At 39.8% G+C, this 26,933-nt stretch overlaps 3 protein-coding genes across 4 annotated transcripts; 1 reads left to right on the forward strand and 2 right to left on the reverse strand.

Annotated features, from left to right (window-relative positions):
• Window positions 1-204: 204 nt before the first annotated feature.
• LOC116252089 (probable polygalacturonase At1g80170) lies at window positions 205-6,747 on the forward strand. The gene is made up of 9 exons (XM_031626148.2): window positions 205-482; window positions 611-742; window positions 2,440-2,610; window positions 2,929-2,949; window positions 3,042-3,249; window positions 4,031-4,112; window positions 5,010-5,118; window positions 5,750-5,866; window positions 6,091-6,747. The coding sequence occupies exons 1-9, from the start codon at window positions 249-251 to the stop codon at window positions 6,745-6,747; spliced, it is 1,731 nt and encodes a 576-aa protein (XP_031482008.1). The 5' UTR covers window positions 205-248.
• A 2,468-nt stretch (window positions 6,748-9,215) lies between these two features.
• On the reverse strand, window positions 9,216-14,320 carry LOC116258727 (uncharacterized). The gene is made up of 3 exons (XM_031636074.2): window positions 14,131-14,320; window positions 10,799-11,102; window positions 9,216-10,176 (listed from the first exon to the last, which is right to left on the reverse strand). The coding sequence occupies exons 1-3, from the start codon at window positions 14,288-14,290 to the stop codon at window positions 9,522-9,524; spliced, it is 1,119 nt and encodes a 372-aa protein (XP_031491934.1). The 5' UTR covers window positions 14,291-14,320; the 3' UTR covers window positions 9,216-9,521.
• Window positions 14,321-16,650: 2,330 nt separating this feature from the next.
• Window positions 16,651-25,238, reverse strand: LOC116246428 (protein tesmin/TSO1-like CXC 5). 2 transcript variants are annotated; one of them, XM_031618297.2, is made up of 9 exons: window positions 24,747-25,238; window positions 22,633-22,746; window positions 21,163-21,340; window positions 19,919-20,278; window positions 18,857-18,966; window positions 18,632-18,726; window positions 17,789-18,190; window positions 17,157-17,368; window positions 16,651-17,070 (listed from the first exon to the last, which is right to left on the reverse strand). In XM_031618297.2, exons 1-9 carry the CDS (start codon window positions 24,872-24,874, stop codon window positions 16,921-16,923), a joined length of 1,749 nt encoding a protein of 582 aa, XP_031474157.1. In that variant the 5' UTR covers window positions 24,875-25,238; the 3' UTR covers window positions 16,651-16,920. The 2 variants fall into 2 exon arrangements, with proteins under 2 accessions (XP_031474157.1, XP_031474158.1); XM_031618298.2 differs by having other exon boundaries at window positions 16,943-17,368.
• Between the last annotated feature and the right edge of the window lie 1,695 nt (window positions 25,239-26,933).

A 26,933-nucleotide genomic window follows, 5' to 3' on the forward strand; every position in this document is an offset into this window, starting at 1 on the left:
GGTATTAATGGATTGATATCTGATATGATCTTCTATAACTCCGACACTATTAATGCCATGATATTCAATAGTACCAAACACAACTTTGAACAAAAAGAGAAAAAAAATTAACGTCCGATTTGACTTGGGTGAGTGTTGAATGTGGAGAGGGTTTAAGTATAGATGTTGCAAAGGCATGCCCGTTCATAGCCCCTCGTAGTTTGTAGCTTCCATTTCTTGCAAGCTCTGCTCTGTTTTCTTGCTTCGCCATGAATTCTTCTTGCCCTCCTTCATCTCTTCTCCATCTTCCAACCAGAGTTCTTCTTCTTCGTCTTGTTCCTTTCATTGTTTTGTGTTCAAGTGGCTTTTTAGTGCTTGCTTCAGCAGATAAGGAGCCCGAGCCCGGGGCCGGCGACCACGTCCCCGTCCCTCCCGTCCGTGGAAACGTGTTCACCGTTGTCCGGCGCGGCGCAGAAGCGGATGACCAGGAAGATGATGCAAAGGTAACATTTAGGCAGGCCGTTCAAAAATATAGAGCTTGAAAGTACTGTGATTTTGTTCGGGACGTCTGAAAACAGAGCAAAGTCATCAACTGATCATCGTATCACTGCTTTTCCCGTGTGGTTGCAAGGCGTTCCGGAGAACTTGGCAAGAGGCATGCAGCGCCGAAGGGCCATCGACAATGCTGGTTCCATTGGGAGAGGCCTTTCGAGTGGCTCCTACAATTTTTGAAGGCCCCTGCTCCTCCCCCATCCACGTTCAGGTAAATTTGCATAATTAATTTTTTTATTTAATTTAGTACTAAATAACGAAAATATTTTATCACATTTTTCTCTTTATTTAAAACATAATATTTCACCCCATTAATTTGTCTTAAAGGCCTGCTGCTCTCGTTTCAGCCATGGCAAGAGCCTCAGGAAATTTAGGTATTTAAGACATCTTTAATTATCTACGACCACATACTAATTAACAAATAAAACTTTTTTTTAGTAAAACTAACTCTATGGATGCAATCGTCCAGTTTTTCAAAGCGCATGTCGAGATCTTACAAGTCCGAAAATTAACATTGCTTTCCAAGTCTTTATTAAGTTCTATTTAAAAGTAAAAAAATGCCGTCATAGTTTTGATTCTTAAGATTTTCAATGACTTTAGGTTGTATTTGTTTCACTGAGTATCTCAAATCTATGGTGATATGAGATCTAGATTCATTGATTCAAGATCAGACCACCCCTCATCTGACCTTAAGTATATAGTTTTTAACATGTATCATGGATTTTAAATCCATGCTACTTAGGTTTTTAGTTTGTTTAAATTGAGGATCTTCCGAAACACACCTTTTTATGCAGCCGCAGATCTAACTTCCGAGGCTATCAAATGCAACTTTAGTTCCAACAGTTAGAAACTACTGCAACTTTTTTTTTAGCTAAATTTAGCGCTCTCTTAATCACCCTGGAACATTATTAAATCGAAACCTAATTAAGAATCTAAGCCAATGCCTAGCCTGATCCATGGCAGGCCACACAGGTTATATGTTCAGGTTGTTGCCACATGAAATCTACTTGATCGACTTCAAATAAGGTGTTGAGTGAGTTTCGTAGCACTTGATAAGACTTATACGCAGTAACATCAATGCAATTTCGTTAGAGAAAATCAAACTACTCAATCTACTGGTTTTTGAGTTTGTGTAACATGAGAGAGAGAGTAGATTTTAGAAAGATCTCCTTCTATAGTAGTAACTATATGTGAATCTAAACTTAGGCAACCTGATTCGGTTGATGGACCTAAAGGCTACCTATTTAGAGGAAGCAGAAACGGACCAACAAAAATCTAAATCACAGGTCTGCGTTCATAAACATACGCCAGAATCCCACATGATCCGGTGGTGCCCAAGCGCAAAAACAGAAGGTATCAAGGGCCAAAATTATTTCTTATGTGTCTAGCATTTAAGTGTTTAGCAGTTACCAGTTCAATATATATAAAAGATACTCAGCAGATTTATATATATATATATATATTCTTAGTTTGTCTTCTAATCACAGTCAATCTTTTTTCGCTAGTTTTCATAAATCAACGCTACATATAGTGCAATATTTACAGTGAAAAGGTTAGAAAGTTTGGATTTGTAAATTATTTTATAAAGATCACCATTAAGAGTCTTGGCTGTCTTAGACCATAAAATTCAGTTCAGACGGCAGATTTTGACGTATTTCTTCTCTTTTTCCAAAACTGTTTTCCCATGCATGCAGCTCAATGGTGTATGATATATATATATTATCATCTAAAATCTTTCATTCGTCATTTTGCATCCGGCTGTGTGTTAGAGGCTGGAGGAGGCATCTGGACGGCAAAAAAAACCACATTACATGTATATGTCGAGCTGTATATGATAGATCCAGAATGGACTGATGACTGGAGATTACTCATAATAATTCCCATTTGTTTGTTCTTTCGCCTGTGCAGATTTCTGGGAATTTGGTAGCCCCAAATAGCATCGATGCGTGGGATGACGAGGAGGTGAATTATTGGCTCACTTTCAAGAACATTCAGGGCTTGACAATCTCCGGCGACGGCACGATCAACGGCCATGGCTCAACATGGTGGGCTAAATCATGCAAGACCGACCCTCGCAATGTAATGGAACAAATAAATTTTGTTTTCTGCTACCATTTTCTCTATTATTTGTAGTTAACTTGCCAAGCCAACAAGATCTCCATCCACCTGACAATGGCCGGCCGGCCAAGAATTTCCGAACAAATTAGGAGAGCACAATGAATCGTGTTCAATAACCCAAAATTCAGTTCCCTGTCATATTCGGCCGGGAAATCTTCCCGATCTCATGTTTTAAGACATTACCCTGCAAGTATCATGTTTTCCAGCTTCCTTCTTAATTAGTAGATGGAATCGTTAATCAAAACCAACTCTGATTCAATCCTCTTTGTGGTTTTGCAGCCTTGTGGACATGCTCCATCGGTGAGACTTCTCTCTAAACATCCAGATAATCGTTATTACAAGCTTGAAAATCTTTAAGTAATGAAGTTAAGGAGTGGTTTCAATGGGTGCAGGCAATTACTATCAGTGGGTGCACTTATGTTAGGATATCCAATCTAAGCTTAGTCAATAGCCAGAGGATGCACCTCAACGTTCAGGACAGCTCCAACGTCTTAATCTCCAATATTACCATACTGGCGCCCGGCAACAGCCCGAACACAGACGGCATACACCTGCATGCTTCACAGAACGTCTACATTGATCGGTGCACTATCAGAACAGGTAACTAGATATTGTTCTTCCCCTTGCCTTGCTCATCATAGACTGCTAAGGTGAGCAAATTAATGGTATCTCCTCTGCACATTTTGATGATGGATGGTCACTACTATGAATATTAATGATGTACTTTTTGGTAGGCCTTGAGACAACTAAAGCAAAGAAGTTAGATCATCCCATTAGAAATGTGATTTGGAAATTGCTTTTGTGGCTCATCACAAAGGTCCTGAACCAAGCTAGAACCTTGGAAGCATAAGGGCATGGCCTTGGGAATTTTATGCTCAAAGTGGATTTCCCCGAGTAAACCTTAACAAATAAAAATTCATTGCCTCATCTACTAAGGGGTGATAATCATACGATAGAACTAGAGAGTGTTTGATAAGAAAACATTGAGCTATCGGAACATAAGCTCTTAAGGCACATGTTTCAAGAACATTATTATGCTTTTGTTCTAAGAAACAAGATGTGATTATGCCTATCGTTTGATTATTATATCTAGAAACAACAACAGTAGTGACACTATGTTTCCTGAGATAAGAACATGACATTCTTGAAATATGTTTTACGAACATGTGCTTTGACAATACAATGTTTTTCTTATCAAAAACCCACTGAAGAACTCAATGTGTGTCCTCTACCTATCCCTTTTGTCAGGTTTCAGGTATAGGTTCCCCTTTGTTGCAGACATGCAAACACATCCATGGACATGTAAAATTTGCACAATATTCACCTTCATATAATCACATGGATTGCTAACATTTGCTGTGCCTTAATTCTATCCATGCAGGCGACGACTGCATTTCCATTGTTACTGACTCTTCCAATATTGTAATGACAAACATTGACTGCGGACCCGGCCATGGCATAAGGTACTGTTTGATTCTTTCAATTGTTGATAAAACTTGATCACAGATGCAAACAAGGGTTCAATCCACCTGTTTAATTTGTGGATAGGAGACTTTTTCTTCGTGGACAAAGAGACCATTTTTGTGGAGAAGACCCCTTCAATTTGGAAGTTAAATATTGAAGAGATATTTATAACTACTTATAGAAAAGAACCCACACATAGAATCTCTCCACCACTTGAGCTCTCAAAAGTGTAAAAATTCCAATTATTTGCATGCCCTAAGCCAAGCAGCTCCATCCAAATCTGCCTAGTTCTTGTAAGCTCTTGAAATATAAGTCATGTTTGCTAGCGGACATGAGATCCGCTGGGATCTCAGATCACCAAGGATCTCAGATTCATGGATCTGAAGTCCGACCCCCTCCCTCCCTTGGACCTCAAATCCATGCTTTTCTACATTTACCGCTTATCTAAGCTCCAATGCCGAGCTCCCCTGTTTGTTTAGACATTGAATCCTCACCTCACGTGGATTTCAGATCGACCTTGGATCTCACAACCATATAAGTTAGCCACGATACGTGATTTTTCTGAACTTACAAACGTTAACCAAATGGAAATAGTTCAATTCAAAGATAATAATAGACTTTTCTAAGATTTTTTTCAGTATAAATGTGTTTGGCTTCCTTTAACAGATTGGCTTAGACTGTTTTTCCTTTGTAACTGGTGGGGATCTGCGTAAGAGTTTGTCGATGAAAGGCAAACATAGTTCACAGGCAAGTAGGGAACTTTGGCGCTTTAAGAGGCTATACAAAAAATGTCTTGTCAAAGATGAAGTTCCAACCAATTCGCTCTATTTGAGTTTATGTGGAAAGGGAATGCTCATGATCAAGTTATCAACTATGTTTCATTTGATTGTGGATAGCATCGGAAGTCTAGGGGCAGATGGCAAAACGGCGGCTGTGGAAAACATACATCTGAAGAATGCAACCTTCCATGGAACAACAAACGGTGTCCGAATCAAGTCATGGCAGGTCTGATCCCAAGCTTTTCTTCTTCTTCTTCTTTTTATAAGCAAGCAAAGGTTTAGTCAGACCAACACTAGATAATGTCAATAGAGATGCACCCTGCTGATGAAACAAGGAGGTTTTGATACAGCAACCTTGCTAGGTGGACAGAGCTCTTGTTGGCCCAAACATGATGTTCTTAGATGAGCATATGAGGCCGTGTGATACATGGGAGTGGAATAACTCTTTTTCTCCTTTTAGCATGAAGATATCCAGCTGAAACGACTAGCTTCTCTCTCTCCCTCTCTCCCTAAAAAACTCATGTTGAACGATATTCTAAACATAATTGATGTTAATGTGTTCGTGACTACTAACTAGTACTCAATAGACTCTTATTCAAATTGTTTTTACTACCAAAACTGTGGTGTTATATCAGTTGCCAAATTTCGCTTGGTTTATAAAACACATCTAAACCGAAGATGTTTTCAGATGACTTTCAAGATCACATCTACACTTGCACAAAAAGCTCTTTTAATATGAATAGACACAGAGACTAATTCCAATAGAAAACGATGGGGGACAACCAAATTTACAAACTGGTAGTGGGCTTTCTCTTAAATCTATCTGCGAATTACTTATCAGTTTGTCTTGATGGCAGGGCGGCCATGGATATGCGAGGAACATCCTGTTCGAGCAGCTTAAATTCATAAACGTTTCAAATCCAATAGTAATTGATCAATACTATTGTGATTCTCCTCATCGATGTGCAAACAAGGTAAGATAGCTTTTCGATTACCAACTCCAATCCAGTAGTTAGAAACAAAGGCCGAAACAACTCACATTCTGAGCAGGAGATGAACAGACTGAGCAAACGCCAACCAGCCAATTTTAAACCTTCGTATCAACACGTTCCCTTCAGTTCAAACCTGAATCAAATGCTTTTTACCAAAGATGCATGTCTGTGCTTCTCATGATGTAGCATTCTTCTCTGCCTTGCAGACATCAGCTGTGCAGGTAAGGAATGTGGCCTACATCGGTGCGTCGGGCACATCCAATACTGAAACTGCAATCAAATTGGCATGCAGTGAGACTGTTAGTTGCAAAAGCATCTTCCTCAAAGATATTAACATATCAAGAACAGCTGAAGGAAGAGAAACGACATCTTACTCACTGAATGCCAAGGGCACCACCTGCGGCACTGTTCTCCCGCCATTGCGATTCCCCTCTCTTGCAATCGACATGGTCCACACCGAGCCTAGCACTACACCAACAATGGCTTCCCGCCATTTCGTTCGCCCAAGAAAATCCATTTACCAGCCTCACCTTGCTATCCCCCAGTCCGTGGCTCCTCTCCCCGCTACCTTTACACTTCCTGCAGCCATGGCCCCCGACGGTGGCATCCCATTCCCACCAACTATGGCTACAACTGAACGCGGCCCCTTCCTCACTACTGTGGCGCCTGCTAATGAACCTCCCCATGGCATCTCGCAGGCAAGGCCTTACAATCATCCGAACCATGGAAACCCAGGCCAGGCTCCTAGCAGAACGCCAAGATTGAACCCTCGCCATTTTGTTCACCGAAGAATGATCCGATCACACTTAGCCAATCCCCGGGATCAACCTCACCATGCTATCCCCCGAAGCCGTGGCTCATGAACAAGATGCAGTCTCTCCTTCACTGGCTACTTGTAGTTCCATTCTTGAATTGGCGGTTCCTGGCGGGGATCGGGTAAAAGCTTCTGCGCAGGAGGACTGTGTGCGAGTACCCTTTGAGTCTCATTGATTTTAAGTTGTTTTACTCAGGTTTAACATATGGGTGTAATGCGACGTGGTTGATTTGATAGGAAATTAGGAATTATTCAGTCTTTATATCGCGGGATCATGTACACAAGGTTTTGTAGCATTTCAAGAAAATGAGAGGCAAAAACGTGGATGATTTAGTTACAGTTTAGCTACATTAATCAGAGACATTTTATCAGCTCGGCCAGTATAGTGCAAGTACACGTTTAAATTTGGTGAAAACAACTTATACCAATGAGGTTCATAGGGGCCCTTTTACGTAGACGTGCACCGGATTTTCTTGGATCGCCGGAGCTACAAAAATTTTTTGAAAGGGCACTGATTCACGAATTTTCATATTAAAAAAGGCAGTCATGCATATAACAAAGCAAATATTTAAAGAAGTTAATGTGAAAATTTAAAAAAAAAACAACAACAAGGGCTGCATACGTGGCTCCGCCACTCCATCATAGTTTATTTATCATTTTTTATTTTTTAAAAAAAATTGCATCAAGATTAAAAGATGGTTATGAATTTTTCAAAAAAAATCGACAGGATCCCATCTTCTTTGGGCCTCTCTGAATCCCATCTCCTCTGGGTTTCAGATAAACCCTTGTAGAAAACCCTCCACAAGGGTTTCGGTTTCAGAGAAACCCTCATCAACGAGGGTCTCTCTGAAGCCCTCAACGAGGGTTTCAGAGAGAAACCCTCATCTCTGAAACCCTTCGTTGAGTGCTTCAAAAAGACCGTTCTGGACACAAAAGAGAGAGGGAGAAGGAGAGGCTCACCATCATCACGAACAACCGCGCGCCATGGCTTCGAGCTCTCGTCCATTCGAGCTCGCTTCGGTCGGTGAGAGAGAGAGGTTTCGATGATATCAACCAGTTTTTGAAAAGCCAGGTTTTTAAGATGTGAGGATCTGAGATCCTCGGATCTTAAATCAGTAAGATCTGGGACTCTCAAACGCTACCTAAAGTAATGTGTAGAATTCCTAGACAGGGAACAGTCAAAATCATCGCAATTCGCAAGGCAACACGATGCTATTGCAGATCGGCCAAGCCATAAAATGTGACGGTGTGGTAAGCAACCTGAAACTACATTACTTCTACCGCATGAAGATGAAACCTATGAATACATCCAAATATCGGAACATTTGAGGCAATTTAGTTGGAGGAGGAAAGAAACGATCAAGTCAACCGAGTGTTTTAACCGGAGTTCATCCGTCAAAGGCAAGTAAATCAAATCTAACATAAGTTCGTCCTCAACAAGAGGATCAAGTAACGAAGTCATTTTATATTTTACAAAATTGGCCGAAAATAATCAGATAACCATGGAAAAGACAAGGAAATTTTTGACAGCATGACAAAGTCGGGAAATGTAAAACCACTTCAAGATTTGCACGCTAAAAGATCATCAGAAAGATCAAGAAAAGCGATCGGAGCAACCGAACTAACGCAATGCTTTACGAAGATTTCGATCTCCTTAGATCAAACGTTCATCGTGCTGATAAGCAGCTACTGCAAATGAAGTAAATCAGAAAGTAATCGAAATAACTTCTCATGAAAAGGAAAACACGCAAAAATGCCGAGATACTGGATTCTAACGATAGTATTAACCGGGAACGCGAGATTTGCCGTTGAAGAACATTCGAAACTAACAAAAGATCGCCTAACGAAGAATCTTCTTCTGACTAGCGAAGAACACGCAATTTCTGGTAATTCTTCTATAGGAAAACAATAAATTTGAAAAGAAAAGTCAAAGACACAAAACGCTCACCACCAGTAGAAAGCTTTCAGATTGACGGGCAGAGTAGAACGTTTTTGGAAAGATGATCGCCATAAAATGTGACGGTGTGGGAAGTAATCTGGAACTGGAAAGATGATCTAATGCTAAACATATGACGTCCTAAAAGATTTGGCTAACCTTTATACGTTCACTTTCACAACGTTCAGAATAGGATTAAGGGAGGGATATTGCACTCATGCCATACAAATTACGAAACCAGAGAAAGTTTTCCCAGGCAAGAAACATAAAGCACCAGCCACTCAAAACCCATGTTCATGGATCCATTTGAACCTGCTTCAACTTGATGAATCCATTTTTATTACTTTAAATACACCCCAATATTGATTCTGAAAGAGTTTAATTTATGTAATTCTTCCCATCAAATCAAGTGGGTGATTTGATGGAAGGCATGACTTGGGTCTACCAAGGCACCTCTCACAACATAAGCCAAACAGATTTAGCATGTTCGTGCACAGTTGACCGAGCTCAGTAAATCCAGATCCAATTAGCTGCTTGAAGTAAAATGCTTCAACTTGTTATAGAAAGTAGACTTGAACTCCTGAAACTGAACCTGACCGTTTAGTAAACACCATTTAAAGTGTTGTGTCTCAGCCTTTACATCTGAGCCACAAAAGCTTTCACAAAGGTATAGAAATACCAATAGCCAATAGAAAAAGGTGAAATGAGCAACTCGGAGCATGACCTTTCCTCGTGAAACTATAAAAGAATCCTACGGTAGCAAAGAAAAATATGTTTCACAAAAAAGGCTCAGTTCAGTGACGACATATCAAAAGCATTACATACGATTATAAAATGGACATCTGCGTAAAACTTTGTGAAGTTCTTTTGGAAGGCATGGTGTCTTGCTAGTAAGATGAATTGTTGATTCTATCTCTGCCGATGCCTCGCCTGTCTTCCCTACCTCTTCCAACAAAAGGATCTCCATTGTACTCCTTCATACCCCTTACGGGTGACCTGCTGCGTACCCTTGAGTCCCGGACCCAGCGGTCCGGTAATGATGGTGGGGATGGTGCCCTTCTGCCACCCCGACCATAAACCTCTCTTCTGTCATCAAAGAATTCATCCCTCTCATGAAATTCATCTCTTCCACGCCACCTGCCGCCCATTCCATGTCGCCATTCACGAGGGCTTCCGTCAAATCTCCCCCTCCCTCTATATTCATTCTCAAGATGATGATAGTCTGATCGATCCCTGAACTCCCTCCCCATGCGATGATCCGGAAGTCTTTCCCCATGCCTAGGGGGTGGCATACCATCGACAAACTCTCTGAAACCATCTCTGCTCCAACCACGAGGTGGCGATCCATAGCCATTAATTTCCCTTCCAGGACCACGATCCATTGGCGGGCCACCAACATGTGGGGGCAGACTATGAGGGTGTGGTGGCCCAGCTGGATAATCTCCTCTGGGACTTCCTAGAGGCCCAAACGGAGCCATGTCCCTGCGAAGCTTATTGCAGTTGTTGCAGTATGCCCTCCGTGCAAAATTAAGATTACCACACCTGCCTCCCGGAAAGGTCAGGAAAAACAGAATACCAAAGCTACATCATTAATTCACTTTTGCATTGACAGGAAAACAGCATTCCAAAATTAAACTCATCAACAAATTTTTACAATGACAGAAGACAGAACGTATGGATGTCTCAGATGAGGAATAGGTCGTGTGCCTGTGGAAAAAAGTTTCCTGGCAGAAGCATGTGACCTAACATGAATGCCAGATTTGCTTACTGAGCACAAGCAGGAAACCATAAGCTTGATGCAAAGGCAGCCTAATTGCCAAACAAGAGCACCGTCAACCTAGTAAAATGCTGGATTTAACGTTCAAATTGGAGGTTAAAAGACAATACCCAAGGCAGGTCTACCAGTAAAATCTTTTAGGTTTCTGGCTAGTTGTGGTAAACCAATACTGTGCATCTGCAGTCAATAACACAATCGCCTACAACAGATCAAAAATGCATGAAGCAACAACCTGATTGGGAAATCTTTATTTATGTTTTCAACTCAGCATGATGCAGGGGTCATGTTGTCTTATAATGCTGAAAAGAACAAAGTGCAGATAAATGAAGAAAAATATACAGCAGCAACAAGCAGAGAGAAGCAAGTGAAACACATCCACAAACTTACGAGGGCTCACTGCAAATCCAGTCTCCCACTCTTGGAGGCACATTTGGATTATTTCTGCTCATTCCTTCACCTCGGTATGATGAAACACCAAAATCCAGCCCATCTAGACCTCTACCAAATGACCTGCCACCTCTACCTCGACCATATGGGGGTGAAAACTCCCGAAACCTGCCTGGGCCCCTACCACCCCTAAATCCACCATGGCTGCGATGAGGGGCATCCCCATGATCAAATTCAGTATCATAGCAGCGATCTACCTTTCTGTGGCGCAAAGGTGACCCTGAACCTGCACGAATTCCATATCCTGAAAAGAAAACCAGTGAGGGTAGGAAAGATAAGCAAAACCCAATTCTGGCACAAACTGCTGGTGGAAGACACTCCCGAATCAAGGCCCCCAGTTTTTGATCTCTCTTAAAGTCCAACAAACCCCAAAAGATGGACAACAGTAGACTAGAAATCATAGCTGCTTTTCAGGAAATAATTATCCACGTGGGCATGTGAAAACACTAAATCAAGGGTATCACCAAAGGAAGATAAGACACCAATATGTGCACACCAGACATATGTAAGATGCCATTGCACAAAGTGGGAAAGAACCATTCAAGACTAGCAAGTTAGTTATGATCTCACCCCTGTCCATAGGCTACATGCCTGTGTTGCAGACAAAACCATAACATCAACAAACAGCATCCACAACAAGGCCATTACACTCACCAGGAGCATGCCGGTCTAGATTACACATTAGTGAAACCACTGTCCTCTTTCCTTTTTTTTTTTTTGAGAACCTGGAATCTTTCCCGTAGTAGGAATTTGCTGTCCCATGAAGCATTTCAAAAATCTCCACATTAAATGTTAACGCACCACGCGATATTACCAATTCCCAGGAGATTAACTTATAGCAACCACAAAAAGTATAGGAAACATATGACTTGTAAGACATGTCATTCACCTAGGTAACAGTTCATGTACACCAAATACTCATGCAAACAAATAGCCATGTTTGCAAATAATAAAACAAAAGATTTTTCCTACCCCTCCTTCCTGCCACCAGTCATGAATCACCTTCTACACAAACTGCAGGTGTTATAACCACTAAAGCTGAAACCAAACAGCACCCCATAACCACTATGCTGAAACATAAATCAGAAACCTTTCAGAGCTGCAATTAACTCTTCATCCAATCACATGGATGAGCAAAGGAACTGTTCCATACCTCTTATTCTGAACCATTCATTTCAAATAACAAAGGCCAACATCCTCAATTCATACTATGCTTTGGACCAGCAACATCTGTCATTCACTGAGATCTTTGTTGAACCATGAAAAGAACAACACTCTGTTGGTAGTTCCACTCAAGGTGCATTAGTTTCTACAAATACCCTGGTGCTGAACAAGTGTTGGCTTGAACCAATTTGTGCAGTGATATCCTCATGAGAAGGAAGAATCATTTTATCTTCTTGATACAATTTGTTTACCCCAACATCATTGCTGGGTCAGAAATTATTCATCCACAAGGACCCAAAACTCCCATGCACATATGTGCATTTGTAATCTTACCCTCCAATATTTCACTTCCATATTAATACATGGAACCTGAATGTTCAACCAGTCTATTGAAGACTCCCTTTTTTGGTAATCCCAGTTCCAGCCTTTTTTCCCCTACCTTCCAGTAATCAGTCATTCCAAATTCATACAAGCACCCAAGAACAGACAAACAAACCCAAGAAGGAAAGTATTTTGAAAGACAGCAAGCTAATCAACTGACCATATCCACCAGAGAAGAAACAGCATTCCAAATAAATCCAATCATTGTATTATGGAAGAAACGAATGAATAACTTCTAACTTCTAAGGCTTAAAATCAATCTAAGCAATGAATGCCCAAGCGGTAACAACGCTCAATCACCAACCAGTTCCGCATCTACTTATTTATCCGATTGACAAGACTATTTTTCTTAGGTGCAAAAAATCCACAATACGACATCTATGTGAAAAGAAGAAATACCATCAAAGATGTTCATAGACATGAAAGCAAGGGGATCCCACTTGTCTTATTTGAACAAAGAACTTCCTTCCAACAACCTAGCACTAAAAATAGAAAAATAAGGCATGACTGCACTTTCACTTTGCTTAAAGCCCCAGCTTTCTGCCATGTCTCATTTAACCGACGAAACCGCAGCAACAAAAGGAAAGAGCAATCCCAAGCCATCTATGCATGATAGCCCCTACACCCTTGACCATGTCGTGTTTCAGAACAGGCATACAAAGTGAAAAACATCTTCATCTCTCATATAGCCACAAAAAGAAAACCTGAATATTTCATGGGCAAACTAATTATTCCTTTTGTTACAATTGCAAATCACAAAAAAAATTCCCTAATATGTATGTTCCATGAGATATCAGAACATCATCCATATTCATATTATGTCAACGAGAAAATGGTCCTGAAGTCGGTAAAAAGGAAAAAGAATAAAAACAAATGTTGCATTTATACAGTTAGTACCAAACAGGAAAAGAGTCATATTACCATATTTTGCTGAAATATTACATTAAATATCAGGCTATATGAAGCATGATGCCATCAAGTATTTAATAGGAAGCTGACAGAATCAAGAAAAAAAAAACAAACAAATTCCATTTCGATCCGATAAGTCGATCAAGAGATACCAATGACTCTCCTGGAGATAAGAGGTTCCCAAAGAAAAGCAGAGTTTCTCCAGACATACAAATCAAATAAACCGAAACGAAATGGAAGGGCTCCTATAGCTGAAGACCACGAGAAGAAGAACTACTAATGGATCTCACCGGCTAAAAATAGAAGCTATCTAAGGTAATAGACCGTAAAAAGAAAGGAAAACTCCAACTTTTTCATTGATTTTTTTTTTTTCATCAGTGGGGTTCAAATCCCCAAAGGCTGCCAGCCGGCTGACACGAATGGTGAAAACAACAATCATGTGACAAAAGATAAGCAGCGATATTTAACCAACCACTACTTGATGGCGCCACGACAAGGATCAAATATAGAGCATTTCTATGCCAAATCTTGCAAACCAAATACTCGTAAAGAGTAATGAACCGGTAACGCCAATTAGAACTATTTATACGCATCCTGTGGCTCATAGAAGAAATCTAGCAACGATATCAAAATAGTAAAATAGATGATATTCGAGGACATGACCATAAAAAGCAAAAGACTAAGAATCATACAAACATTTTGGCAGCCCAACTTCATCAAACAGCAACCACAAAGATCAGCATCAAATCTTCCGTCCAATTGAATTGACGGAATGAGGGATAATAAAATCAAGGGATGGTATCAACTTTCGGACGAACCTTGTCTTTCCGAGAACCTCTCGGAACGGGAGTAGTACTGCTCGCGATCCCGGCGGACTTCGCCGGCCTCGAAGTCGGCACCGCCACTTCCGACGGGCTCCGCCGGACCGACCACCATGCTGCTCAGGTTGCCCTGAGGCGGATGATCCCTCGACCCCATCCCTCCCTCGACCCCTCTCTCTCCCGTTCTCTCCGTTAACCCTAGAGGTATACCACTGTTAACCTGAAGGTGGTACAGGTGGATGGGCTTCTGTTGATGGCGACCGATGTCCTTGTGCTTCGCATAAATGACCTGTGTGTCCCTTAGTCGTGTCATGCCGTGGTTCCAGACATATATTATTTTTTTAATTCATAAAATCAACGTCTACGCTTTCAATTTATCGTGAAATTATCGATTTATCAGTTTTAATATTCATAAAATATTAAATAAACAGAATTGGTTTTGAGTAATAACCCAAATTTTACTGAAAAATAAAAATTTATTTCAGTCGCCGGATCTAAGAATTGAGAAACCATTTTTAAGAAATAAAATATCAAAACAATGTAAAAATATGACAATGTGGCCTTGCACTTCAGTTCCGGGACAAAGAGGAATGCTTTTGCTTTTTTCACGTTTTTTTGTTTTTAACGCGTCGATATTTTTCCATGCAGCTGCAAAAGAATTGGACTTGTGGCCCGAATCCGATTCATCTTATTGCAAAACGGACGTCGAGTAGGATCCAAATTTGGAACCATATCTGGTATTAAACCGGGAAGAATAAGTACATACACGAGGAACCATATCATCTGGAGCAAATTCAAATTCGATGGGATGTTGTTTTATCGGGTAGCTGCTCATATCTGGATCAGACCAATCAGTTCAAACTTTTTTCTGCCCGTGCTTTAACAATCTCTACAGTGTTGGGTACCAATACGACATAAAAATTTTGAATCTGGATCAAAGAACTAATTGATACTGATGTCCCAACTGAGCTGGAGTTTGAATTCGGATTGGATATACCATGTTATGTCTCATGTCCAACCCGCTTGTGGGTAAAATTTCACCTGCTCTCTTTTGGGGGTTAAACGGGTGAAATTTCACCTCGTTTGATGGGTGAAATTTCACTCGCCCGTACAGATTTCCCCCTCCCCACAAGATTTCACCCACCCATCAAACGGGCCCTTACGAGTTAGGATACTAACTGGTTTGGAGCACATGCTTCTGACCCGATTTAAACCCGACCTTCTTCAGTGGATCGTAACGCAGAAATGGGAACGGAAGACCGTAAGAAGAAAATCCAATTCAACACAGATGATATTAAACTTAATAAAATGATACGAAAATAAGAGGTACCACAAAAAAGTCCTATGCAACATAATGCAATGTCTTGAAAAGATTAGAAAACATAAACAAAAAAAAAAAAGGGCAAGGCAAATTGAGAAGCGATATAAATGGTGAGGATTCGACTCAGATCCACCATTTTTGGAGTCTGACCCAATTGGATGATATAAAAGTTAAAACAGGATTACGTTTCAATTTTGGACTTGGAAGCTTGATTGTGTAAGGCTCGGTTCTAATCCGATCGGCATAAGATCCAATCGAAGTCCTCATATGGTATTTTGATCGACATATCATATACCGTTGCATTATCGGCCTATTTTTTATTTTTAAAAATAAATAATAACTTGAAATATCTTAAGTTGATTTTAATTTTTTTTTTTAAATTAAAGATGTAGCTTCAAGGGAAAAATGCAAGAGAAGAGGCTTGGGCTCCGTTTGACTCTCGCGGCCAACAACCTAGAGGCTTTAGAATGACTGATTCGAGAACGGCCAGGATATCCGTTACGGTTGTTTATTATTTAGTTATATCAGTTAATTTAACGTCGATGCATGTTCACGAGTCAGAAATAATTAGCTTCAACGGATAACGGATGCTAGTAAATAAGGGCATAAAAAATTAGTGTTTTCGCAAAATAAAATAACTCTCTAGTGAATCGCTCGGCACCGTATTATTATCTTGTTATGGAAAAAGAATTTAACCGTTTTCCTTTTTTTGTTGGCATGATTCGTTCGTTCTTAATTTAAGTTTATCAGCCAGTCTCTCTCTCTCTCTGTTTTCTATAGGGCCCGTTGACAACAGTAATTATATATTAGCGTTTCATGTATCTGCCTGCCTGGAAATTAAGAGAGATTTGTGTAGCTCTTTTTCTACAGCCAGATACATGGAACAACAAAATACAACATAGTCATTGTTGCCGAACACCCTCCTAGATGGACACATGCAAACAAAAGCGCCTTCTTTCCCATTCCGCAACCAAACCTCTCGCCGGCTCGCAATTTGAACATCACTTAGAAACTAATATGCTTTTTTGGTTATACATAGAAGCGGTTTAGAATCGCATTAACTAACTATAACACAATAACACGAGGTCGAGCTACACCAATCAAATCTTTATCAATCAACCGATGCAAATGACCAAGTGGATTCCACAAAATAAAAGGGCTCCCCGCTCCTCCATTAAAGGTAAAAAACTCAGGACAATTCTCCACTCTCAAATCATACACCACCTACACCAAAGTAACTTGTAGATCTTCCATGAATTCCAACCTGTGTTCGGCGACTGCAGAATCTGGTTATGGGTGGACGCAAACTGGAGCATTTACACAACGGATTTACATACAAAGCACATTCTGCATCTCGCTGTGACCCCAATCCCACGTGCCTGATAATCACTGAGTTCTCTAAATACGATTCTGCATCTTATAAGATTAACAAAACCAACTTCAAAGGGCCCCTAGCGTTCTATTGTTTATTTGTAAAAATCAGGCATGGAAGGCAAAGATTGAGCCATAGAATTTGAAAGAACATATAAATACATTAATAATGATAAGGAAAAAATTGGCCCCAAAACAAGGGCATCAATGGTGGACAACATTTGCTTATACTGCGTTAGAGCCTGCTGAGAAAAAAAACATCAGCAGAAGGTATCAGGTGATTATAACAATGCTGATTTAGAGTCAGCTTTCATGGCTCAGTCGTCTCTACCTTTAAATGTTTTTCACCATTTTCGGCAGAAATCTTCAAGGGCAAACCATTACCATACACTGCGCTTGCCGGAACCGCTGGAGGTACTGGATTCTCTGTTTGGGAAAGTTCAGCACTAGCTGATACTGCAGCTCTTGCTGCCACACTCCCACCCATTTCTTGTTGATTTAGACGAGGCTCTGCCTTCTCTAATTGCATAGAATACTGTGTTTCTGCAAAAAAAAAACAGTTTCATGTTTGGGCAATCGTTACATCTTCTAGCAAACCCCAGAGAAAGCTTCTATATATTTCACAGAGAATTTGCTACAAATGCGCCAGCAACTGGCTTTCACAAGGATCCCACCTTTTATGAGAAAATGCATCTTTTGATAAAGCAGTGTAATTTTCATTCCCACTGTAAAATGGGCTCCCACATCAATGAATGTGGTCCAATTGCATTTTTCTCATAGTGAACTTTGTTTCAGCCATGTGACAAGAGCTCTTGTTTCATGTGAAATGGACTGAAACAAATACCACTAAGCATCATACAAAAAATATTAGTAAGACATGAAGCCTAGACACAGTTCAACAAGCATGTGATCCTTTGTGGACCTACAAGATTCTGTACGACCATTAAAATTTGCTAGGTTTACCTCTCATCCTTCCAACTGTTATGAGCTTCTGCAGGCAGTCTCGGAACTCAGTTAGCACACGCCTTTCCTGCTCTGCGTAAAGTTCTGATGGCCTATCACTGCTTGGCAATCGTGGTGCCATCCTGCTTCCAAGACCTGGCACTGCAGATGGCGATGCTGCAGCCATGAACATGGTGTCTTGCTCATCACACATGAGTGCGAGAGTTCCTGGTGACATAGGCCTGCTTTTTTGTGTCTCGGCATCTTCCAGGCCCGACTCATTTCCACCACTCTTATCTGGTTGACTTGCATTTGAACCCTCTGCCGTTTTGAAAGAATCACTATGTGCTCCTGCAGCCAGCTCCTGGGATTTTTCAGACTGACCATCTACCTCTGTCTTCCTTTCCTTTTCGCCATGTCTTCCTATTAAAATTAGTTAAGAATCAAGCAGATTAAAAAAAACACAAAATTAAGGATTGACAAGGTAAGGACTCAAGGCTATGCTTCAACTGACTTGCAGATTGTCTATAAGCAATAGCACCATTTTACAAAAAATGGAGCTTTAGTGAGTGCTGAAAGCAATGATTTCTATCAGTATGCATACCTCTGAGCAATGGCATAAATGTGATTATAAGATCCTAGTACGGTAAAATTTCAACAAGCTAAAGAATTTTATGTGGCAAAAAAGTTTTGATGTCATACATATTATATAGTCAACTTTCTTGTTGCTAAAGGTAGTTTATAGAAAATATGGAAATATTCAGGTTTTATTTGTTGAATATGCCATGACGAGATTGCCAAGAATATTGCCAATTAGTCACCAAAGAAAATCTTATTCCTGGAACAGAGATGCACTGAGGATACCTGTGAATGTTTTAGCAGCTTCTCCTGAAACTACTACCAAGAGTTTGCAGAATTCCTTCACATCCTCTGGCTGGACGACATCCGCTAACAAGGACCTAATCACAGGATAACGCAGCCAGCATATTAGAAAATTTTACACAAGATAGGAACTTCAGACATTCTATATATCAAAATCACCTCTTCCAAAACAAAGCAAAGGAGAAAAAGAAAAGGAACGTGCATTGCCTGTAAGCATATCTTGAGGAACCCAATGCTACAGGAGCAGCAGCACGAGCAGCAGGTAAAGAAGATATGGAAGACGAAGTAGTTGAGTGTGATGCCTTAAGTTGATTTAGCTGAACATCAATAACAAGAAAAAAAAATTGAATTAACAATTTGCTTCAACTTCGAGCACCAACTGACGTTCTTTCATTGCATACTTAAATAATGAGAAAATAAGCAACATAATCAGAGGGCAAACTTAGTGAGAAAATAAGTAGTGCCCCGACTTCTGGTCGGAAAAACCAGTTGCATTTGCCAATTCGTTATTTTCTGTTCCAATGCCAATTCGCTATTTTCTGTTCCTATACAACTAACAAAACTTCTCAAGATTTGAGGCACATGACATATGGATGGTGATTTTAGATTCACTAAATATACAGCAAGTAGAGTCAGTAGAGTCCTCAACATGGATCCAGGGTATCAAAAATAGATCCACGTTAGAGCTATTGGTTCCCATCACCCTGAATGAAGCCACTACGCTAACCTACATTTAGAAGAAATAATTCAATCAACATTTAACACAATCAAAAGATCCAACACTCGGACAAAAATCACCAATGAGGATGTGTTCCTCAGAGACCCATTTCCGTGTTATGGACGTAAGAGGGAGGACGTTTGGTGCCTCCTCCTGTTTACAGATTGCTGGACAGAAACTGATTGGAAACACAAGATGCCATCCTCTCTTATATCCCAACAATTAAACTGCCCGAGTGTTCCTAAGGGTGCAAGCAGAAACATTGACAATTTTGTGGCTGGTAAATGAAAATTAATGAACTTCAAGCTACATTTCTGGAAAACAATAGGAGATTCAAAAACCTTTTGGCTGGTTAGCACTAGCAACATCTCAGTCTTGGCTCTACCTATTCTCTAGAGGAATAAGGTTTCCCTCCATGCCACTGAAAACATCCCCAACAAGACATAGTGCTGAAGACCATACAATTGTCCACATTTCAAGATCCAATCAAAAGAATGCCAAAAAGAAAGAAAGGACAGACACATCCTCAAGTGGTGCCGCTGCAAACATGCCTGAGGAAATTGAGCAAGCCTTTGATTAGAAGGATCCTTAAGTGCCATGCTATAGAACGTTTCTTGGTTTCTCCTCTTCTTGTTCAGTGGAGGGGAAGCAAAACCTGAGGACCCAATAGCTCCAGTAATGGCAGCATTAGCAGCTTGCTGGATGTAACTCAAGGCCACATTTGGATCAGAATGACAGAGAGCCCTTCTCTCATCACTGCCTTCAAAGTTCTTGCAGTCCATACATTTGCAGTTTTCAGAGCACAAAACACCAGCTTGGAAGCACTCGCAGTACTTCTTGAGACATCCTGACTTTTTGCAATGGCAGCCTTTGTTATGTTTTCCTACCAGAGGCAGTTCACCTGTTTCTTCCTAGAACCACATCAATCCATGCAATGTGTCAGCAAGGTACAAAGAAAAACAGAGGAAAAAAATGTGTCTGCTGTAGCCTTAGCTCAACACAAATAATATTGATCATGCACCAACAAGATGAATGTGCAACTGAAGTCTGAAGTTTTTCATATGTTAAGTACAATATGAAACAGATGTTTGCGACTCCAGATATATCATCAGGATATTCTATATGCGACTTAACAATAGAAAGGTAATAGCGAAATTTGTTTCAGACTAAATCAAAAGGATACTCAAGATGCATATCATTGGGGGATACTCAAGATGCAAGTTAACCACAGAAATGTAACAGTCAAATTTATTTCAGCCAAATCTCTACACTCGAAATGCCATTACATGCAGAAGCAAGTACTCACAAGATCCATAGTTTGATGCCAGCTATAGAAATTTTCTGCATTTAATTTCCATCCAGCCTAACTTGGATTTGTCTTTTATATTGAGCATTCTATTCCTTAAATAGCTTCTTTTCTTATAGAACTAAGATAGACACACAGATTGATCTTTGGTATTATATAGACTTCTGAAGAATCTCAACAGCACAGCCAAGTCCAACAGGGTTTGTCTTCCATCAGTGAAATACTGAAATTACAAGCATAAGATCATGTTTATATCAAGAGTGATGGAAATACCAGATGAAGCTGGTTAAATTAAAAATCTCGGAAGAAAATTAGTGAAAGGAAACTGTAATCGAATTGCAAGTACTATCCCATACAAGCACCCCCCCCCCTCCCTTCCTCTCCTTCTTACTTTCTACGAGAGAGGTACAAGGAATGAATGCACTTCATATCTCAACACAAGTAATTTAATAGTTATTCTTGTTAATATCATTAATGTGAATTATTTACCCGATTGTCTCTCAATGCAATAGGGCTGCTAGCAATTTTTGGCCGAAATGCATTTGGGTTACGCTCTAGAGTTGCTTCAACAGCATCATGCCTAACAGCCTCATTCTCAGCATTGTTGCAACAGTTCACACAGTTGCAACCATCACAATATATTCCTGCTGCGAAGCATTCACAATACCTGACACACAAAAAGAGAGAGAGGGAGAGTACAAAGTTGGTAGAAAGTTAGTTTTGTTCCTGACCATTAACCCATCAAACTCATTAAACATAGAAAGTAAAAGAAAATTGACCACCATAACGACATTGACTTATACTCCATATTCATAAGAATGAACTGAACAAAAGAATACCTTGTAGCAATCAAAGCACTGCAATCAGATTACTTGCAAATAGAAGAAGAAGAAGAAGAAAAAGAACAGAGCTTGTAACTCAGCAGGACACACAAACTACAAGTACCATAAATCCAATAGAGAGTCATGGCAAATAGGTTTAAAATGGGTAAAATCTCGCAGGTAAAACTTAGAGGTCAAGCTAGAATTGGATAGGATACAAAAAAAAATTATGAAACCATCAAAGCAGATATGACCCATTTGCAATCCTATAGACAAACGTTTGTTTTCTATAGTAAGCAGAACCATCTGGTGACAGTTATCTAGTGTAGCTCACGAGATGGAATTAAGTGCCTCATCAAATGTATAGCAAGCATGGAAGGCAAAGGGTGGTGCAGGAGCAATTTGGCATGCATGGAAGCGCATGCGTAGAAACATGCACTCAAAGGCAAAATTCAACATTCTTCTTGAGGACATAAGAGACCTTGATACCTAGATTCCAAAGCATGCGGCACATCTCAAAAAGCATTTTTATCATGAGCAGTTTCATAAGCCACATTAATACCAATAATGAGAAGCTTACTTTCTTTAACAAATGCACAACGGCCAACCAACAAGAACATTGTTGCACACAAAGGGCAACTTAGTCATAAAGAACATGATTTCCCCATAGAGACCATCCTTTCTCATGGTAGCATTTCAATAAACCCAGGCCCGAAATTCATATTGGTTTACGTCCAAGGCCTATTTTACTGCTAGAGAGATCTTCTACCTTTTAAAATCCGAGGGTGAAGACCTATGGAAAAAGAAAAAACAGCTTTCAAATCTCAAGTACCTGACCTTGCTATTGGAGATCTTACATGTGCTTGACTTTGGACCTCACACCAGCTTCTAAGGTACCCAAAAAAAAATTAAACAAGAAAAATTCCAATATTTCCTTTCACTTCCAGCTTCCAAATGCTCCAAAATCACTTTCACTAGAGTTCCTATCACTACAATCCTCCTCCCACATCGCACAACCCAGAACTCTAATGTGCTATTTCATGAAGGCAACTCCTGCTCTAAATGAAATGATCAACAAACTTTCTGTGATCAAGAAAGCTGCTGCACCACCAGCACATAAAAATAGTAATACACTTACAATTTTAAGCACTTTGAATGTTTGCAGTTGCATTGCTTTGCTTTCTTTGGAGTACCATCTTTTGAATCAAAAATAGAACGAGGAGGTCTTGAAGACCTTGGTGATTCGGGCTTCCTGGATAAAAACATCAGAATGCTAATCACTAACCAGCATCAATAATAAGCAATTGAACCAAAATCTACTATACTACTGAAGAAACAAGTGAAAAAGAGAACACTCTGGGACTCTAAAATTTGTTTTTACTGCAAACCAAAAACTAAGACCCCACAAGCCTCTCAAATTGCTTCCGCAAAGCGGAACAAGAGATCACTATTTGTTTAGTAACGAAACACTTACTTCCATCACATAATAGAAAAATACCTGATATACCAGTGCAGATTAAATGCATAAATCTTTCATTTACCAAAAACCTACAGATTTAGCTTTGTCAATACATAGAAGAGAGCAATTAGGTGACACTCAAAAAAAAGACATACATATGCACGAGGCTAATTATATAAATAGATAAAGAAGATGAGGTAGATAGATAAATGGATGCATGAAAGTCAGGAACCAGAAAAGCATGCATACTTTCTGGTTCAAGAAGCTTGAGAAAAATAGATTTGTGAAAGTAGGTTGAAAGACAAGGGATGATGCGAAATTCAAAATCCCAAATACTGCATGACATGGAAGTACAAGAAATTAAAAAAAAATGAAATCAACCACACTCATAAGTCGACAATTTACAAAAGATAAACAAGATAGAAATGTTAAAAGCAAATCATATTGAATATTAGGAATTAAAGTTAACCAATTCTATCTCGATGGTGTTCATAACCTTAATGGAACGAGTTGGAACTAAGAATAAAAAAAGAACAACAGAATCACATAAGAAAATTGAAAGTAAAAAGTCCATCTAAAAGAACCAAAGGGAGAACTCTTATGGCAGCTATCTATTGTAGGAAGTTAGGAATTTGGTCAAATGAATGCATTCTGGTTCTTGGCATTGGCAATTGCAAACTTCACTTATTGGGTGCAATAAAAAGAAAAAAAAATGAAAAGGTAACTTGTTCTATGCCTCCTGAATGTATCTCTCGGAGAAAATATTTAGTAGTGAAATTCAATTACTACACCAAAAATTAGCTCCCAAAACCACCATTTCCCAGTTAACGCCTAGAGATTACAACTTACTAAACATGCCTAAGGGAAAAAAACATGCTAGATATGTTAGAACCTAAAAGTGGAAAGTTGGAGACAATTTAAACATTTGAATTTGTTAGGAGGAGGATTAGAATGAAGGAGTTGTCTATTTTGGTACCTAAGGAAATATGTATTTTCTTAGTTCAGGCCAACAGTAATTAAAGATTTTGAACAGGGAAGGGAATTATATGAACTCGAATTTTACAGAATGAGATAATAGCATCTTTCCCTTAAAAAGACAAAACCGGAAAAAAAATAAAAAATGACACGCCTGCAATTCAAAAAAGAAATAATTGTTTGAAATTCAGATTCAACTTATACTTACCTGCTGGAGATGCAGGAAGAATAAACGAAAGAAAAAAGAGGCCATGCTACAAAGAAAGGAAAACCATGGTTGATAGGAAGCTAATTTCACCCATCTATTCTTACGAATTTTAAATTCAAGCCCTACGGTCAGGAAATTTAAATATACGACCAATTCGTATAGACGTTCTAAAACCACAAAAAGGAACATGGATGCATTACAGAGAAAGGAAAACCATGGTTGATAGGAAGCTAATTTCACCCATCTATTCTTACGAATTTTAAATTCAAGCCCTACGGTCAGGAAATTTAAATATACGACCAATTCGTATAGACGTTCTAAAACCACAAAAAGGAACATGGATGCATTACAGAGAAGAAGAAAATAAAAAACAAAGATCAAGATGACTGCAAGACTAAAAAGCTGACAATTTTCGGCAAAAAATAAAACAAATGACAGGATCATCACTACATCTTTGCCAATCCATGCGCGCTGGTAGGTTTCAAATCCTTAAAACAACAAAACAGAAAAAACTCTTCCGAAGCAAAGAACTAAACACGCTGACACAGAGAGAACAAACACCAAAAAAGAAATCAAACGAGGGAGAGGCAAGGAAGAACCGGACACTCACAAGACGCTAAGAGAGCGAGCCAGAGGTTCAGACACGGCCGTGGAGGTGCTACAGATACCGGTGAAGTCCAGCTGCCTAGCGGTGAGCTTCTTCCCCGTGAAATCCGCCTGCTGGAGTCCTTGCTCCATCAGGCCTTCCCCGCAACGCACCCGAATTCACATACCAGTCTCCTGGATTCCCCAATTCCCGAACGGCAATTCACGGGTCAGCTAAGGGAAACCTAGATTCCTCGACCACCCGCGCGGAGGGATCGCTCAAAAGGAAGAGGCCGGGGCAAGAGCAACAGTCCGGCCGTCAAGCAGGAAACTCATCCGCCAGAGTCCCGGTAATGGAGGCCCGCAAAACCACAAGGGACATCGAAGGACTGCCGATTGCGATCAACAGAGCATCGTGGCGGGGAAAAAAAGGAGGGGGATTTCGCTCTCGAGAAATAATTCAGAACAAAATTGAAAATAAAAAGGGACGGGAGGAAGCATTCTGTGTCTCCTCCTCCCTCTCTTCCTTTTGAAATTGAATTCGCGATATTCGACGGTCAGATCGGTGCCCTCGAGTCAATCGGACGGCCGAAAACTTTGAGCATATCCGACGGCCCGAATTCAATGGTGGTTCGGAAGGAGAACCCTCGGCCGTCGGTCTCGAGACGGTATCCTGGCGGGAGCGTTGATATCCGCTTCCTTTCAGGGCAAAACGGTCATTTCGAAGACGAGTCAAGAAGAAGGAGCTCCAACTCCTGCAGCCGCCTTATTCCAATGGCCACGTCAAGTTATAAAATTACGAAAATAACCTCACTTGCTGGTGGATCTAAGAACTCCCGTAACTCTGACGTTGGCATTTCTCACAATGACGAAAATGTCCTTGGTTTGTGATTTACGCGGGTCTTCGTTTCAAATCCCACTCAAAACACCGCAGCTTCCTTTTTAGGAAAAGAGTTTGGTAGCGTTTGGATGAACCAAACAAGTTCTTGTACAACCATTTTTTTTCTGAGTTTTGAAAATCTAGTTTTTTTAAAAAAACGAGGTCTTCAATTTTTAAAACCTGATTTATGTTTGGATGACCAAAAAATGGGTTTGAGAAGTGCTTTCAAAAACTTTCAGCTTAACGATAGTTGATTTAGAGTTAATTAATTTAAATGGCAAAGTTAATAGAAACTGTACACATTTAAGGTAGAAATGTAGAAATATATATATATATATACATGTGACCAAAGCTCTATAAATTATGACTCAAAATACAAAGGATATATCTCTTAATTTCTAAAAAAAAAAAAAACAATTTCCAGAAATATGAACTGTCTCGAGAATAATCCAACTCTCTCTCACTCTCTCAAACAAGAGATAAAATTTACTTCATTGGGGGATCAATTTTAGGGGTTCCATCAGCAGCCAATATGTGCACCTTAGAATGTAATAGAAAGTGCAAACTTAAGTTTTATTAATGGCAATAATCTACGGAACCCAAACTTGAGTAACTACTTGTTTGTTTGCTGACAACTAAGATTAGAAATGTTTGCTGCAAGAATTTCAGGTGCATCATAAATAAACAGACAACCATTTTCTTGATGATAAGCAAATAACAAAACCAAGGTGCCAAGAAATGGCCATCCTGAAAACTCGGGTCGACTTTGAACTCTGGATCCAGATTTTATGTTTTTTTCAAATGCATGTCTCTAACTAATAGTTATATGTAATCCAGCATGACCTTTATCCGGATTCGCTTGTCAAACCGCATAAATCTAAATCCAATAAGTATTCATATCCAGTTTGGGATGCTAATGGGTTTGGGTTCGATCTAGTTTGTTCTAATCAGATTTTATCCTGACCATCCAAACAGGGCACTCCAAAATCTGACATTTGTACGACCCCGAGTTTCGATTTTTTTTTATTTGAAATTTGACTTGAATTTTAGACGCAAAATAACTTTGGAAACATGTCTATGTCCAACCAACTTTAGCTTCTGAACCTGGCTAAATAGATCTGACCCGATATTATTTTTACATAAGATATATGTTTCGAAAACATCAGAAATATTGCGGGCCTCATTGAATTTATAAACTGCATGGTTGGCACCTAAATGAAAATCTACTTATTCCAAAACGTTACATTTTAAGATATTAATCGTGAATGAAATGCTATTTTAAAGACCAACGGTAAGAGAACTTGATCGAAGTATATATTTGCATTTTACAAA

The sequence above is a fragment of the Nymphaea colorata genome, chromosome 1 (genome assembly GCF_008831285.2).
Source record: "Nymphaea colorata isolate Beijing-Zhang1983 chromosome 1, ASM883128v2, whole genome shotgun sequence".
In the NCBI taxonomy this organism is placed as follows: Eukaryota; Viridiplantae; Streptophyta; class Magnoliopsida; order Nymphaeales; family Nymphaeaceae; genus Nymphaea; species Nymphaea colorata.

Bases quoted from the DNA above. Each gene is read 5' to 3' on its own strand.
- LOC116252089 (XM_031626148.2), top strand. From the start codon at position 249: ATGAATTCTTCTTGCCCTCCTTCATCTCTTCTCCATCTTCCAACCAGA. The intron at 4,113-5,009 runs GTACTGTTTGAT...GATTGTGGATAG, and splicing joins GGACCCGGCCATGGCATAAG to CATCGGAAGTCTAGGGGCAG. The intron at 5,867-6,090 runs GTAAGATAGCTT...TCTGCCTTGCAG, and splicing joins CTCATCGATGTGCAAACAAG to ACATCAGCTGTGCAGGTAAG.
- LOC116258727 (XM_031636074.2), bottom strand. From the start codon at position 14,290: ATGGGGTCGAGGGATCATCCGCCTCAGGGCAACCTGAGCAGCATGGTG. The intron at 11,103-14,130 runs GTTCGTCCGAAA...TTTTCTTTTCAG, and splicing joins GAGGTTCTCGGAAAGACAAG to GATATGGAATTCGTGCAGGT. The intron at 10,177-10,798 runs GTAAGTTTGTGG...TCCGGGAGGCAG, and splicing joins TGGATTTGCAGTGAGCCCTC to GTGTGGTAATCTTAATTTTG.
- LOC116246428 (XM_031618297.2), bottom strand. From the start codon at position 24,874: ATGGAGCAAGGACTCCAGCAGGCGGATTTCACGGGGAAGAAGCTCACC. The intron at 18,727-18,856 runs GCAATGCACGTT...TCCTGTGATTAG, and splicing joins TCCTCAAGATATGCTTACAG to GTCCTTGTTAGCGGATGTCG. The intron at 18,191-18,631 runs GTATCCTCAGTG...TAATTTTAATAG, and splicing joins AGCTGCTAAAACATTCACAG to GAAGACATGGCGAAAAGGAA.